Genomic DNA, 17,003 nt, shown 5'->3' with positions numbered 1-17,003 from the left:
AATCATTGGAGCAACCTACCCAGGGATGTGGCAGAGTGCCCACCACTGGGAGGGTTTCAGTATGGGATTGGAGAGGGTGCTGAAGAGCCCCATCTGGGCTCCCCTTCCCCAGGGCAGGTTGGGGCTGGTGATCTCTCAAGGTCCCTTCCAACCTGGCCTGTTCTGATACTGAAGACATCATAGGCAATTGCAAATGCATGTACTTGCTGGCAATCCTGTTTTTAATTTTGGAATAAGCTCATGTTCTATCTGTTAGGGCTTCCCCAGTGGAGAGGGAGGAATTTGCCCTTGCAAAGTAAATACGTTGTTGGAAGTGGATCTCCAGCAGCCAGCACCTCCAAGGTGAGGCAGCAGGGCACATGTGTCTGTCAGGTCTGGAGAGTGGGTTCAGAGCCTGTGCTTTGGAAGGAAGCTGGGTCACAGCTGATTTTTCCTATTTTTTTTTTTCCAAGCGAATTTTATGGGCAGAGGGCTGACTTAAGCAAGAGACTGCGGCTGTGTGGGAGGACAATGACGGCGCTTTCTCACCGCTTCCCTGGCCAGGGGCAGCTGGCAGCCGAGAGCTGCCAAAATGCCCTGGGGACATCGAGTGTTGTTTCATTTGTATTGTTTTTTTATGAAAAGCTGCCTTTTTTTTTTTTCCACCTTTCGTTCTCAGTCTTCCAGTTTTCAGCCCCTGGATTTATTGAATTATTATTATAATTGCACCCAGGGAAATGGATTTTGTCTACCCAGCGTGGAAGATTGAGGCAATGTTTTAGGTTTTCAAGGCCACCATCAAGACAGTGAAAGTCACCACTTCTTCCTTGACACTTTTCCTATTGAATTTAACGTAAGATTTATTTATAGATGTATAAAATTCCACTGGCTGCTACAGCAATTTGTCTGTTAGATGGTAATCTGATTGGAAATTGTGATTCTGAAAGAATATTTGAATATGGTTTGTGGGAATAGGAGTATTGTACTCACTTGAACTTTCTTTTATGTATTCTCAACAGAGGTCTGGGACTAACTCTTCTATTTTAAAACATAAAAAAGACCATCACAGCCTTATTATGCTGAAATATTTTAACCTTACATCTGTAATAGTTTCAATTAATAAGGGAAAGGGAGAAATTGTGGGATTTCTCAGATTTCTGAGGAGTAGAGGGAGGAAAATGGCACGTTTACTTGGGCCAGCTTCAATGAACATGGAGGGGTATAAAGTGCTCTGCCAGCAGAAGAGGCAGGCCCCCTCCCCTCCCCCCCCCCCCCCAATGCTACTGCTTTCAGTGTATTCATGTAGTCAAGGGACAGGCGAAAGAAGACTGGAACTTTGATTTTTTTTTTTTCCATACAGAAAAATTTTAATGCAATAAGAAAAGAAGTTGACACAGATACAGAAAGATTATAGTTTTGGCATGCTGAAAAGAGCTAGAGTAGATGAGTCACTACACTATGCTATACAGAACATTCCTTTTTGTGAAAGCTGTGTTGCTCGTTCTTAAGGTACTTGTAAATCCAGATCAAAGGAGGCACAGCCGTCATGTTTCTCCATTACGCAGTACTGCAGCACCTTACTGGAAGTAGTTATTGAAAATGCAGATGACACAAGAGCTAATTTTCACTGATGCAGAAGTTCTTTAACGCTGCTGTGGCAACTGGAAGAAGCTTCAAATGAACTGCAGATAGTTCTTATTGCTGCCAAAGGGGTCTAAATGCAGGAGACTATCAAGAGTAAGCTCGTAGCTGAGAAACACAGGAACAAGGAGACAGAAAGTATAGCAAAAATAGAAATGCAGAGAAATTCTAGAGAGCAGCCAAGCTCTCCGTTCTTGGTAGCTTCAGTTGCAGCCGCAGGGGCTCAGCACTCCTGAAAATGTCGCCTCTGAGATGATCCATTGGTCTGTGCTTGCTGGGTCGGGGTAGATCCTCACTGCAGGTTCCTGCTGGGTTTATCAGGTCTAGCAGCACCCATAGCTGTAGTTACAGCAGGATGGGTAGTAGTAGCGGGTGCAGCAGCTCCGGTAGCTGCAGGGGCTGTAGCAGGAGCTGTAGCAGGGACTGCAGCAGTAGCTGTAGCAAGGGCTGCAGCAGTAGCTGTAGCAGGGGCTGCAGCACCTGTAGGCCCGGTAGGAGGTACTGACGGACCTGTAGCAGGGGGAGCAGCACACGTAGTAGCAGGACATCTTGGGGGTGGTGGAGGGAGGTAAACCTGAAAGACAGCAACAGGTAAAGGGTAGGCTCAGCGTGCAAGGCGCAGCACCAGCGGTGGCTGGGTGAGGTGGGGGATTTGGAGGGGTACTGAGCAAATGGCTCAGTCTTGGGATATTCTTCTGACATCTATTTTTATCCAGCCAATTGCTGTTCTCCCCCCTCACTATGTTCAATGCTGAGACACAACTTCTATTCTTTAGCTTCTCTTCTTAAAAATGAACCTGATACCTTGTATTTTTGGACTTTGGCTACAGGAGATTCAGTTTGCAGATAGAGACATCCAAACATATGTGTGGGAGCGCTTGGTGTCCAAGTTCCTAGGATGGGCAAGCTGACGTTAACCCTGACAGCTAGACTGACTGCAGCTCAGGACACACACCTGTAGGTGTTCTAATGTCTGATGAGAATCCCACACAGCATTTTAAAAAGTTTTTAGATGCGTTCATGTACAGTACGCCAAGTTCAGTGTACTGAAGCCAGAGAATCACAGCCCGGTTGAGGTAGGAAGGGACCTCTGGGTCCCTCTGGTGCAAGCGCTGCTCAAGCAGGGCCACTCACATCAGGGGGTCCAGGGCCACAGATGGACCTGGTACTAGTGCTGGTCCTGGGCACGTTTCCTAGGACATAATCTCCTTGTTTGGCTTTAATCTCAGCATGTAAACTACTCCTTTTTCTGTCCTACATCACTTCAAACACCTTTCAATGTCAGCTGTAGCAAGGATACTGAAAATACTCTGCTGCACAGTGAGGTGCTAAGGTTTAATTCCTCTACTGCTGCATGTCAGAGCTGCTCTGGTGACTTCAGAGAGAATAAAGCAATTCCCATGTCCAGCCTGCATTACTTACTGCAACATCTTTCCATAAAATAGCTGTTTCTACATCGCGCAATACACATTTCTGCCCATTATCCAACATTTCAGCTAGTGTTGAGAGTCACCAAGTCAAAAGAAATAAGAAAATTTCTTCAGCTGTTTAAATGGAATAGAGTAAAGCTGTTGCTTTCTAGTATGTAAACATAAAACTCTTACTAGGCTTCACAGCTCGCTAACGTTATCTGAATTCCTTGCCTGAATGTTGGCTCATCAATGCCCCCCTTTTTTTTACTCTAACAGCTTAAAAAGTACAGGATAAAATATTTATACCAATATTACAAATCAGAGAATGTTAGTAAAGGAGTTATTTCTAAGTTAAAAGAGTCTCTAAGAGAACGGGTTCTGCACTTACCAAGTTCACCGAGGAGGCTAAACCAAGAGGAGTGGTGTGAGAAGCAAGGGGGTTGCGAGTGCTTTTATACGGTTTCTCAGACCCGTGGAAATAGGTGCGATTCTCCACGTGCTTCCATTCCCTGGTAGTCATGAAACACATTTCGGAAGTACATCAACAGTACAATTGCTATAATTGTTTTCCTCCGCATTTAGGACACTTTTCGAATTCCTCGGGTAACACATTGTGATTACTACCTGTGAGATTCCTTCATCTTAAAACTTTCCAGGATAAGTGGGTTTCTGGGAATTCTCACAAAGGAGGACAGAATGAAACTGGAGGATCTGCGAATGAAACTGGAGGATCTGCTGAACAGTACCAGTTGCACTGCACATGGAACTGGGGAGCACATAGACTTTCTTTCTGCATTACGGCCCTACAAGGGAGGCAGATAGAGCACATTTTAAGGTGACTTAAAACACCTGAGGTGGAAAGAGGCATTATAGCATGTGCTTAGGGCTTTTACCAAGCATTTTGATTCATTTCCGTCTCAATTAATGACAGGCGTTCCATTGATTCCTTTAGGTTCTTCTACTGTCTATAATTTGGCATACACACTATGAGATGGACAGGCCAGGGCACAGGATCAATTAAATTAGCATCTGAGCAATGTGTCTAAGGTTTAATGCCTTTTTCTAGGGGTCTGTTTTCTCTCATTTCTGGATAAAATTCTTAGAAAACCTTGCTCAAATCAATGTCTTGTGATTTTACAGCTTTGTCGGGGCAAGTTTTACTGCATGACCTGGTAGTGCAGAACAAATCTGGGTTTTCTGCTGGCCTTTCATAGGGAATGCAATAGTGAAAAGGGGAAGAGCAGTCTTAGGAAGGCCGTGGAGGCCGGGAGGATGGGGACCGTGCTTTCCTGACTGGTAGGAGGCACTTGCTGGGGAGGCTGGGTGGAGGCTCTGCCTGCAGCGAGGTCCTGCCGCGTGCCTGGCTTCCACCAAGCTTCAGCTGAATGAAAAGGCTGGTGAAGTGCTAAAAACTACCCAAGGCAAAAGGGCTTATACTAAGCTGAGAAGGGAGAAATCAGCCTGTTTTTTTGTGTGGTGTGTTATCCAGTGAGATACAGCTGTATCTCCGTGCCAGCCTGCGCCGTGCCAGGATGATGACGAGTGTGGTGCTTTAGTTTGACTGAAAACAAAAAGAGCTCAGCTCGGGGATTCCCTCCCTGTTCTGTTGTTTATTATACAACATCGCGGCACCTAACAAACCATTAATATTTAAATAATACAAACATTGCTAAAGTAAGTCCTTAATGACTGTTTTGGAAGAGCATTGATACCATAAATTCTGATGAGGCTCAGCACTTCCAGAATGTCTGTTATTATCCTCATTTAATATGCAAATTAGAAATGGCTCACTGCAGTGAAGGTCAAACAAGGAGGTATTTGAAGAAAAAAAAAAAAAAGAATGCTCTTGGCTTTATGTATTGTGCTCTGCCTCCTCTGGGAGGGTGGTGTTAGATGAGGTTGAAAACCAGCATCAATAAAATTTGGTGTAAAATAATATTTAAAGTTTTAACTTCTAAATATGCTGCTAACATGAGCATTATAAAACTTCATTTACATTTGCATTGGTGATAATAATAATTTGGTGATATCCTGAATGAATTTTTTATGGTATGAGCAGGGACAATGATGAGATATAAACTATGTGATTCGTTTTTTCCCCTCTCCATTTTATATACGTATATAATAGTTCCCCAAATGAATGTTGAACTTTTATAAATTTCCTGGTTTTCTGTAGTGAACTAAACCAAAAAAAAAGTATTCAAGGCAAAAACTAAATGTATTTTAGAAGAGGAGAAAGTATCTATTTTTCTCAAATAGAAAGCTCTTTTACAGGCACATTAGGAAGCAAAGGAAACTGAAAAAAAAATACTTGCCTCTTCAGATACTCTAGCAGTCTAGCAGTAGAAATTTTTATTCATTGAGGAACAGGTGGTGCACCAGGTTTTATTTTTTGATGCATAAAACTTTTAAGTGCATACAGGTTTCTCTCTTTTTTTTTTTTCTTTTTTTTTTTTCCCCCTCGACTGTGGACCACCTAAACTACTGTGCCTAAACACTACTGTGGACCACCATGTGACCAGGTATACCTGAAAGCAAGTGTAGTGGGATAGTAATGAAATCAAATAGGATTCCATTATCTTCTCAGAAAATATTTTATTATTAATATTAATAACATAGAATAATATAGAATAATAAATAATTGTTATTAATATTTTAACACCCTGAGAATGCGTAAATCAAAATAAATGACAAATAAAATTCCTTCTAATTCAGACTGCATACAAGTTTAAAATGTTAAAAATATCCCAGATGTATGAATTTTGATTCTTAGTCATCTCTAGTCTGAGGATCTGTTAATCTTTTGTCCATCTCCATCTTTTGTTCTATCTCCAATGACCTCCAAATGATAAAAAAACTGCAGTGACCCAAAAAGTTTGAAGCGAAGGAAGCCTGTAACCGTCACATTGTCATGCGGAGATGAGAAGGAAGGAATGACCCCTGATGCTGAGGAAATCAATTATATTAATTGATGTTCTGGCGTGTGCAAATACATTAATTTTGTTGCTCTTTGTGAAGGTAAGACGATGCACCTGCTGCATTGCGGCCGAGGCCAAGTCCCTCACCAGCAGCTGGGGAGAACTGCAATGGCTATTACTGGTCCCCAAAAGTTAAAGTTGAGATTTTTCAGTTACCTAACTCAAAATTAATAAATTATTTTGATGTCCCAAGTCTTGAAAATCAGAAATTGAGCTCAGGAAGTGTAAATCACTAATGCCTCTAATTCTGTACCTACAAACAAGAATAATACAGGGTAATGCCCTAAATATACTTAAGACACAGAGTGGCATTCAGTCAGTAACTGGAAACATAACTTATAAAAAATTTTGTTAGGAAGATGAGGTCAAATGCACCAAGGAAAATATATTAAGACATTTAGTTAAGAGCCCTGATTCATGAGAACATTGCATGTTTGAGGGCTTTAATCCCCATAAAACTTAAATTGCTTTTTGTCGTCTTCATTTATCAAACAACTGATTTTTTCCTGCATTATTTCTTCATTTGGTTTACTTTTCCAGGCTGCATTGTAGCAGAGTTTATTTCAGAACTAACATATGTGTAAATATGTTTTTAAAAAAAAACCAAACAAACACAAAAACTTCTGAAAAGGTTTGTGAAAAATGTTGACATTTTATTTCAAGATGGATTTTTCTATTTTGTCTTTAACTTTTCAGCTATGCTAAGTGCATAGTTATTTCTCCTAACATACCAGTAATAAGATTATATACAAATAATAAATGTTCTAGTAAATACATACAGATAGGGTGTGTGTGTGGGGGGGGGTACACAAAAAAAACATAACTTTTTCAGATGTGATCCATTTTTCCCAGTTTATTCTGATGTCATGTTATGGCTGTACAATATTTATTGAAAAAATCTACTAATTTCATTTTCTTTCTTTCTTTTCTTCTACTTTTTTTTTTTAATCATGAAATGTATTTCATAAAATTTTAAATATTTTTATTGAACATTGGGAACAAGTAAAATAACATGCAGTATTATTACACAGTAATACACAGTATTGAAAGACAAACCATTTACATTTTCTTTATGTTACTCTGGAACATATGAGTCGCAATATATTAAATCAACAGATAATTTCTGTTAAACATTTAAAATAAATTTATGCATAAAATGGAGCTACTTTTAAATGAAAACCAAATACCTTCAGACTCTTGAGTTTGCAGTCCCTGACCAGCTGAGGGAAACATGTCCTTGATTTGAATTTTTACTGTTGTATCAGGCGAGAACATTTTCAGTGTTAATCAATGAAACAATTCAGCACAGTGACCATGAAAAGCCTTTGTTAGTAGGTTATTCGTCTGAAATCATTTTCCTGAAGTACACAGCGTGCTCCTGTAGCCCAGGCTGGTGAATTTTCAAACCAGAGCTTGCTTGATGTTTTGGCAGCTCACCCTTGGACTTGTGGGCTTGTTTTCTTCATATTTCTCTTCTGCTGTGTCCTCTGCCGACCTGTTGAATAAGTGGAGGTTCTGATGCATTTCTATGCTCTGCTTTTATGTGGATGCATATTCACACGAGCCTCACTTCTGCTGGAATCAGTCGCACCTGGCGCTTAAGGGATGAGGCAAGGAACCTGACAGCTGTCCCTTCCCTGAGCACCTAGCCACCAGGGAACATCAGCACCAAAGTGCCTAAATCCGCCTCCCACACACAGACTGGCATTGGCTGGAGAGATGAAGTTCCTGCAGATCGGGAGGAAAAATGCCTCCTGTTGGAAATCTTGCTGTCTTTTTGTGGCTGCAGGTGGCTCCAGCCTGGGAACCATCCCGGTATGTTCATCCCTTTGTCATCATGCTGAGAGTCACTTTTACTTGCGGCAGCTCTTCTCCCTCCCTGTCACATGCCCTCCTGTTAATTATTGGGAAGGATGACTTCCCGTCATAGCCTCGTCTTATCGTGGGAATCCGCCTTCTTCTTGTCCTCGCGCGTAAAACAGTTCTTCCCAAAGGCACGGGCTGGCAGGCAGATGTGTGCCTAAACCCAGCCCAGGCAGGGAACCGTGCCGGCCCGGGTTGCACAAGTGACATTGGCCATGCAAAATAGTCTCTGTTGGAGAAATGGTGATTTTTAAACCTTGTTGTGCACTGGGAACAGGTGAATGTGAGCTCCCACGTGGTCTTGTATGGGGCATCTGTTTTGGGAGCTGCAGAAAGCTAAGGGGGTCTGGCATTTTGTGTCACTTTGATTGCTTTTTGAATCCTTAAATGTAGCACAGCTTGGGCTGGATCTAATCAGCAAATACTTATTTAATTTTCGTAAGTCTTCACATTTCTAAGGTAGCATTTTGGAAAGAAACAGCATTTTGGTGTGTTTTGTGGAAGAGGGGCAGAGTTAAGACGAGATGGATGTGACTTTTCAGGACCGTCTTGAAGGAGACAGAAGTTGAGTTGTCCAATATGTCCTCTGTCACCTCAGACTCCACAGCTGCTTAAAACTGCCAACCTTAAAAGCTAGTGGCTCCTTTTTGCCAAATCTCAGGTAAATAATTAAAAATGCCAAGTATAAAAAAAAAAAGAAGTTAAAATATGACAGAAAGCAGTAGTGTGATGCAAGATCTTTTAATGAGAATAAGAAGCACTGTATACAGCAGTTACAGCTTGTAGTGAAGCAGACAAGGAGGAGTATCCAGAGATTCATACATTCTAGAAGTAGAGTTTCTACATCTTGCAGCAGATGCTTTGCTCTGGGGCTGCAGTGGTGCAGTGGAGCAGAGCTGTCACCGCAGTGCGCGGCAAGGATCGGCCACTCTGGTCTGCATCTCCTGATGCAAAGCTGCACATCAAACATACAGTATGTCCACAAAGATAGGCTATGAAGGAAGAGCTGACCCTAAAAGCACGTTATGCGAAGCAGCAGAAGACATTATAGAGAGTTGCTAAGTGCTCCAGGACATTCCTGACTGCAGTCGTTGTCACGGGAGCGTTTCGCAGGTAGAATTCATACAGGAGCCGTAAATCGCTATTTTGCCTTTAGCAGGGGTAGCAGGGGTAGCAGCTCCCATAGCTGTACCTCCGGGTGTAGCGAGTGGAGCAGGGGTAGTAGCGGGAGCTGTAGCTGGGGTAGCAGTCGCGATACCCGTACAGGCCCCCGTAGCCACGGTAGCCGCAGGGGCTCCCGCAGTCGTACGTGCGGTAGCTGTACACGGTGCCGTAGCTGCACGGGGAGTAGCAGGAATCCTCACACTGGTTCTGGTAGTAGTAAGTCATCTTGGTGCGATGGAGGGAGGCGAGCCTGGAACACAGCAGAAGGGAAGAGGGTAAGGTCTGCCCCAGAGACCAAGCAGCAGCTTTTGTCTTGTAGCAAACCCCACAGAAGCTACAAGAGGAGATGAGAGCAAGGAGAACAGGGGAACCAACCAGACATCACCACTCAGTGCTACACCCTGGTTCCTGCTCACCCAGCTCACTCCTGTCTGTGTGTTTCCCTTCTTTTCCTCCTTAATAACATTTCATATTGCTTTTCCTTATTGCCCTTGCCTTGGAATCAGCAGTCTGATTTAAAACAGCGCTGTACAACTGTTTGGTTGGATTAGGTTCTCTGTGAGGATTTAGCTGTTTCTGCCTGTACCAGTGTCTGACCTTTCCCCAAGGACTGGAAGTGAACAGCCCCCAGTTCAGTAGTGGATCCCACCAGCTGCTGGAGGTGAGAAAAGATGCCAGGGAGGGAATCCTCCCTTCGTGCAAGTCGGCAGCGCTCTGCTGCAAACGGCAGGTTCTTTGTTCAGACCTGCATCAATGCGTCAATTATGAGTTGAATATATACTCGCTTTTTGACTGAAATAATTGGAATAATGTTATACCTTGTCCGCTTCAAAATAAAGAAGACTGAGATGCTTCTGTATAGCGTAAAGTAAGGACATTTCTGATAGCACAGCTAGATGCAGCAATCTTGTAAGCTTATGCAGCTGTACTGATATGCCATTTTTAACAAAAAGAAATGCACTGGCACAGCTGTGAAATCACAGCCTTTTTTAACTACCCCTTTACTACAATATAACAAACAGCATCTATACAGCAATAAAGATGTTCTAGTAAGTCTTACTTACCAAGCTCAGTGAGAACGTAAGTCCGGAGATGCGAGTAGAGAGCCCTGAATTTCTCTCCCTTTTATATATCTATCTGACGAAGCCTACTGTGCTTTAAACTTGTATTCATCACAAAACAAATTTTCTTATGCACGTCATTCCTTCAGTTGATGTAATTGTTTTTCTTGGTTTGTGATTATTAGTCAGTTCTTGGCTTCCAAAAGCATGACATTGCATTGTAGTTTCTTTCATGTTCAGACTTCCTGAGTCAATTATATTTCTAGAATTGGTGTGGTGAAATCAGAGCTATAACAGGAAAGGGAAGGAAGGATATTGAGAACAGAAGTGATTGACACTAGCAATCCCAGTTTTGGAGGAATGGATGGATTTCAGTATATGAAATCTGCAATGATTCTGGATTTTGTAAGAAGAAAGAATTTCTTTCTTTCTTTCTTTTTTTAAAAAAGTAATAGTCCATAGAAAACATTTTTCCTGTTTGTTTGCTTTTGTTTCATAATTGCATTTTTTAGGTCAGAATATCACAATTTTTACAATTTTTATTTATTATTTGTTTGTATTATTTCTAGCTCAAAAATAGAAGTACGAGAAAGATGTTTGGAATAGAGGAGAGATCTGAAATGTTTTTGAATAATAATAATAAGTAGGAGACAAGACTTTATGAGAACAGTAAAATGAAGGCTGTAGAAATTAATAACAAATATGGCTTTCAACCAGAAATGCTGATATTTGAAATTTCCAGGCTTTGCACCATATCCAAAAAAAACCCAACAAACAAACAAACAAACAAACAAAAAACCTCACAGGCTCAGTCTACTGGAAATCTTTTCCTAGCAAGGTAAATGCAAATGTAATTAGATTCAAAAATAATCTGATTTTTTTTTTTTTTAACTGTTTACACCTAGATCAGAAAAATGATTCATGCATTAAAAGGAATGAGATAAAACAAACCGGAACATATCTGTGTAATAACTGTATTTTTCCTGAGAAGTCCCCCAGATGCTAATATTGTTTAATGGGACAACTTTGTAATGTTGTTGAGGTGTTTAACTTAATGTTGTTAATGACGGTGAATAATGCTGAGCCCTGTGAGCACAATATGACCTGGTAAGCAGCAACATCCCGGTCTTTCCCGGTGACCTTCACCTCAAAACTGCTGTTTACTTGCATCTAAAGGATGGATAATAACAGGCATGACAGATGTTCTGGGCCTTTCTCTAAATTTTGAATATCAAAGCCTTCATTAATACTGATTAAAGATTTCCATGTACAAAGAGATTTATTATTTAAATATTAATGCTATGTTACTGGAAAACGCCCCAGTATTATGTAACACAGTTAACTAAAAACGTATATTGGGTTATCCTATTTCTGTGCGTTATTAAGGTTGTAATTTATAGCTTTGGAATTGGGTCTCTGAAAGATTTTTTTTTCCTAAAAAGACGTCATACGCATACCATTTTAAAGTTTATAGGCCAATTTTCTAGCTGAATCAATCAGCACAGCAATATCCTATTGCGTGATGGCATCAAATCAAAGAGATGGTCTTTTCCCCTTTGCTAGTCACAGGAAATGGTGGAAGGGTTTGGTAGGAACGCGCTGTTTCACAGGTGATTAAAGTTATGAAATACTTGAAACGGAGAGGTTACATCTTCCACAGGAATTTCAGAAAAAAAATGCACAAGAAAATGAATGGGGCAAAATGCACAGTGAGGCTGGGCCTCCAGAAAAATGGGATATTTGGCAATTTGTATGTCTTTGCATATTCTTTTGACTTACTGCTGTACAGTACAAGTGAATCCAGCGTGATGATACCAAAGCTTAATTGCTCTATTTTTGAGATGAAAGAAGGAAACCTGCAGGGTGTAGCCTGCATGTCACAGCGCCGGACCAATAATCAGAAACCTTGGTGAGAACCGGTATATCAATGAGAGGAGTCATGAAGGAAGCAAAATGTGTTCGGTAATTGGAGCCGACCCGGGTGCAAGCATGCCCTTCATGCGCTGGGCGGGACTGGGTGCTCTATAAAAGCCCGTGCTGTTGACAGCATTGCATTCGCCTCTCCTGCTTAGCCTCCTTCAGAAGTGGGTAAGTCAGAATAGATTTAAGAAACCTAGTGGAAAATGGAGAGATGAGTTTATTACTTTTTTGCCCCCTCCTTTCCCCCATCCCTCTTTAAGCTGCAGATGCTATAAATTAATGCATTGGGAATTAGGGTTGTGATTTGATGAGCATTATTTATACATAATAGTCTTTTCTCCCTGTGTCTTGATAAATATTTTAGTGTTTCAGTCCCGTACATATCATTCTTTTCCCTTAAAGTCTTTATTTCGGTATGTCTGTGAAGGACTTTCCTGTTTATTCCCTGATGGCTCCCATACAATGCAGGCAGCATTGTTCGTGATTCCACCTCGCATTGGGATGCTGCAGCCAATGGGGCTGGGCAGGAGAATTCAGACAGGCTGACCAGGATGGAGCATTATGGGGAAGACTCAGCATTAAAATTCAGGATAGAACAATAGACAAGCACAGAGAGTGTCAAGAAGCATGCCTGGGTTTGCTGGCTTTTTCTTCTGCTGCGTATTCGCAGCATTCATTTGAGATTTGCTGTTAGGAGCATCTCCTTACAGACTTTCTTTCCTGCTGTGTTCCAGGCTCGCCTCCCTCCATCGCACCAAGATGACTTACTACTACCAGAACCAGTGTGAGGATTCCTGCTACTCCCCGTGCAGCTACGGCACCGTGTACAGCTACCGCACGTACGACTGCGGGAGCCCCTGCGGCTACCGTGGCTACGGGGGCCTGTACGGGTATCGCGACTGCTACCCCAGCTACAGCTCCCGCTACTACCCCTGCTCCACTCGCTACACCCGGAGGTACAGCTATGGGAGCTGCTACCCCTGCTACCCCTGCTAAATCCAGAAGGATTTAATGGGAAATGAGGACTGAGACTTAATATCTGGATTCATGGACTCTGTTACAGGGATGGCTTGTGGGAGCTCTGAGTCCAGAACAGCGACTGAAGGCAGTAGTGTTTTGGAGAGCTCAGTGTTTCTGTAAAAATTCTTCAGTGTTCTTCCAAAATTTTGTTTTGTCTTCTTCCTTTCCTACTGACTTCTTTACTCCTTGGGTTCTGGTAGTGTGATGAAACAGGGCATAATGGAGTGTAAACAACATCTTAACTTATTTATAGCTCTTTCCCAGCTAACATTAATGAAAGCTGGAGTTTAGTGCCCTGGTCCTCCTATGGGTATGTTTCTCAGTTCCCTGCTTTGGAAACTATACCAAAGAGAAAGTGAATCATTTGATTAATTGAACTAAAAAAAAAAAAAAAAGGAAATTGATAGTAAAATGCTGCTGTAGCAGCTCAAATGGCACCAACAAAAATAGGTGATTTTCTGCATAAATTCATCTCTGCATGTATTCCTCCTGCTTCTGCTTTCTGTATCATATTGGATTTTGATTGTGAGCTTTATTCTTATTAAAAATGTTATAGCATCATTACTTCTTGTTTTTTCCTTTTCTGACTCGCATGTATGCAGATTTTTGCCTCCAGCTCAATACATTTTGGTTGGTTTTCCTGAGATATAGTGAGTCCTCTAGCTTTTATGTAGTTTTTCAGCTGAACCTGAGCTCACCTTTGTCAAACTAATAACCCAGTAGTACCTTATAAAAGGAAGTGACCCATTATGGAATTTCCTAGAAAGGATTTGGAAAGATTCCTTTAAATTTGCCTTAGCATCACACTACATGCCTGGACATTGAACATAACAGCTACCAGCACCACATCTTAGTGGCTTATAAGTGCATAAGACTGCCTGTGGGCAAACCCATTTTAACTGGTGAGTAAGCCAAAAATTTGGAAGAAAACCCTGCTTTTGTCAACTGCTCTTGTGCTGGCAGTATCTGGAACACTTTCTGGATTTAAAGACCTTACTTGTTATAGAGCAGAAAATTGCACACTTTCTGTTCACCTCGCTAACTCATAAAGACAAGTGTTTGCAAGTGTTACTGTAAGGCTTCTTTTGAATGACAATGAATTGGCGTGCATTTCCCTGGCTGCACAATCACGCAGTGGTTATTAGGGCGAGATCCCTTGATGCATCCTGAAGTGACTATTATTCATGACTGAAGTACCTAACTGGCAGCAGTAGTAACCTCTTAATAGTATGATGCTGTAACAACGTCTAGGCATAAAATAGCCAGTGAAGTGCTTTGAAATCCCTATTAAACGCTAGAACCTTTATTGTGAATGTAATTGCCATTCTTTGAACACACACAGAGGCACTTTGATGGCGGTCTCAAAAGAGGAATAGAGCTCAATTGTGCTACGATACACCTGGGTGCATGATTATAAATTACACTGAACACCTTTGCAAGAAAAGCTGTGGGTTATGCTTCCAGCAAGTTCCAGGACGGAGCTTTCTCATGGCTTCTGAGGAGCTTGTTTCCAGGAAGGCGCTCACTGACTTTGGTGCCTGACATGTTTGTTCCTGGAGCACAGTGCAGATTGCTGCTCAACCCGTATCTTGACATTAAGGTTTATAAATTTAGCTGGTCATTATTCTGACATTATAACTGGCCGTAATTTCAATTTTTCAATATCTAAAGCTACAAAATAAAATCTGGAAATTACTAAGTGTCTTACAGTGCAGAAGTAAGAGACTGAGAGCTTAAAATAATCACTATTACAGTGTTGCAGTAGTTCTACAGATTGTTTATGGATTTAACAGGGGACACAGGTAAAAGAAATGGTTAAAAATGCCCCAAATGCCACATAAGTACGTATCTTTCTTCAGCTCCAGGAAGTCTTAAGATAAGGCTAGAAAGAAATCCAGCTTTCTAAGATGAAAAGACAAAGACACTAATTGAAGGGTCTATTATGATTGTTTGTACAGACCCACATTTTAATGAAAAATTTGAAGGCTATAAAATCCCATTCTGACTAAAGCATATATAGAAATGTCTCAGTATGCATGTTTGAAGTGACTATTATTCAATAATGAAGCACTTAATGAGAACAGTAAGCATTTAATACAGTAATAATACACTACGAATGTATTAAATAGTTACAAGCATCTGAGAAGTGCTTTGAATTTCTCAGACGACTTAGCATGAAGAAATCTGGAGATATTGTACACTTCTTGGGAAAAGGATCTCTAAGCAACAGATAAGTTAAGCTATATTTTTTCCTTTCAAATCTATCCCTCGCAATAAGGATATTAGCTTGTTTACATCTATTGCATGCTACAGCTCAAGGGTCTGTATCACAAGCTGTTCAACCTCCCACAAACTGTTTGCTAACAAATTTGCCATCTGATTTCTGACGTTATGGCTTGAGATTAATTATCAAAAAGTCTCTAACCAATGCAGAAAATCAAAAGACCAAATTTAGACACACAAACAAACCAAAAGCAAGTTGTCGATGCAGTTGAGATTCTTTAATATGGATGGAAAAGGCAATAGACACTGACAGCAGAAAACAAAACAACACAGAAACAATGAATTAAAATCATGAAAAACACAAGGCGGCAGCAAGTCACAATCCAGGACTTCACCTCAAAGATTCCCCCTTCTTAGCACTGTTCAGGAACCTCACATCTGGGCAGAGAGGGGAGACACTCACCCAAGGATGAGCACTGCTCTGCTGTATTGCAGATAGAGGGGAGATTTTGAAGGCATTGCTGGACACCCTGAAACCCCCAGATACACATCTGCAAGGTTATTCTGTGCAAAAAAGCAGGGATCAGTAGATTAAAGTAGCTGCTTTGACACAGCTGAAAGAGGGACTGAAAGATTTGTTCTGCATCTGGTTATAGAAATCGAGGGCAGCTGTTTGTAAAGGCTCAAGGCAGATGCAGCACTGCATTCCATGGGCCTTTGGAGTTTAGCAGGGCCCGCAGTTGCCGCTGAGGTACCTGTGGCTTAGAGCCCAACCTCCATACCCGCAGCTCCCAAAGGCTCCATAGCCCCCATAGCCTCCAAGGCCTCCGTAGCCCAAAAGGCCGCCATAGCTCCCAAGGCCTCCATAGCCCCCAAAGCCACCACGGCCTCCAAAAGTGCCGCCGAAGCCCCCTGCCACACCCGGGACTCCTGCCGAGCCGACCACGGCATGCTGCGGGAAGGAGCTGAGGATGGGCCCGGGCAAGGTGAGCACCGTGGCCGGGGGCTGGATCACCACGGTGGAGTCGGGGCACTGCCGCACGCAGGGCTCGTTGAAGCTGTCAGCCAGCGGGGCCGGGGCAGCTACCCCGCAGACAGGGGCACACAGGCTGGAGCAGGACATCCTTCGATTTGCAGGCAAAACTGTGAGAGAAGGCAGAGTTGGGGTCAGAATATCAACACATTGCAAATACCCTGTGGCTCTCCCATTCTAGGAGCTTGTGCCCCAGGAAATGCTCTGCACCAAGTAAATCAGTCAGAGCATAAGCAGAGTATTCAGTTGGAAAGCTGGTGTAAACAACTTGATCTCCCTGACACGAAGGACAGGAGCTTGTGCCCCAGGAAATGCTCTGCATCACATCAGGCAGTCAGAGCATAAAGACAATATTCATTTGGAAAGCTAGTGTAGACCACTTACTCCCCCTGACCCTTAGGACATAAGAAAAACCACATCATCCAAAGCACATGGAAAGAGACTGAGCACCCAAAGGATACAATTGCGTTGGGAAGCTCAGAGCACCATGCCTAAAAGTTTCAATATCCATCCTTTCCAGAGCTATGAAACACTACTGTCACAACCAAGCTTATACAACACTACAAAAAGAATGGTAGAACAAACACCAATGGATGCAATTGATGAAACGATTGCTGAGGAAAAGAAGAGGCACATAAGGCATGGACTTACCCAGGTGATCTGGTAAGAGACAAGTGGAGGAAGCAGGATAGAGGGCTGTGAAACCCTC

The 17,003-nt window shown here is 42.1% G+C and overlaps 2 protein-coding genes and 1 long non-coding RNA gene across 6 annotated transcripts in view; 1 reads left to right on the top strand and 2 right to left on the bottom strand.

Annotated features, from left to right (window-relative positions):
* Positions 1-13,599, top strand: part of LOC308183631 (uncharacterized protein) — a 35,944-nt gene extending 22,345 nt beyond the window's left edge. The window contains exons 2-3 of one of the 4 annotated variants that reach the window (XM_080569847.1): positions 5,908-6,050; positions 12,753-13,599. In XM_080569847.1, the coding sequence (XP_080425973.1) occupies positions 12,778-13,014 (237 nt within the window). In that variant the 5' untranslated portion in view covers positions 5,908-6,050; positions 12,753-12,777 and the 3' untranslated portion in view covers positions 13,015-13,599. Of the gene's footprint in view, positions 1-5,907; positions 6,051-6,686; positions 7,826-9,377; positions 9,699-11,558; positions 12,187-12,752 lie in introns of those variants that run through there. The other 3 variants (XM_080569845.1, XM_080569848.1, XM_080569846.1) reach the window with 3 other exon arrangements.
* On the bottom strand, positions 1,302-5,893 carry LOC308183661. Its single transcript, XR_013942480.1, has 3 exons — positions 3,657-5,893; positions 3,421-3,541; positions 1,302-2,194 (listed from the first exon to the last, which is right to left on the bottom strand). It is a non-coding gene; the product is annotated as an uncharacterized lncRNA (long non-coding RNA).
* A 1,502-nt stretch (positions 13,600-15,101) lies between the features above and the next one.
* On the bottom strand, positions 15,102-16,826 carry LOC308183612 (claw keratin-like). The gene has a single exon (XM_080569826.1). It carries the CDS (start codon positions 16,382-16,384, stop codon positions 15,986-15,988), a length of 399 nt encoding a protein of 132 aa, XP_080425952.1. The 5' UTR covers positions 16,385-16,826; the 3' UTR covers positions 15,102-15,985.
* Positions 16,827-17,003: the final 177 nt, after the last annotated feature.

This window comes from Anser brachyrhynchus, assembly GCF_964034855.1.
Source record: "Anser brachyrhynchus genome assembly, chromosome: 28".
Lineage (NCBI taxonomy): Eukaryota > Metazoa > Chordata > Aves > Anseriformes > Anatidae > Anser > Anser brachyrhynchus.
The sequence above is the reverse complement of the archived record's forward strand: the minus strand, read 5'-3'. Positions and strand labels throughout refer to the sequence as shown.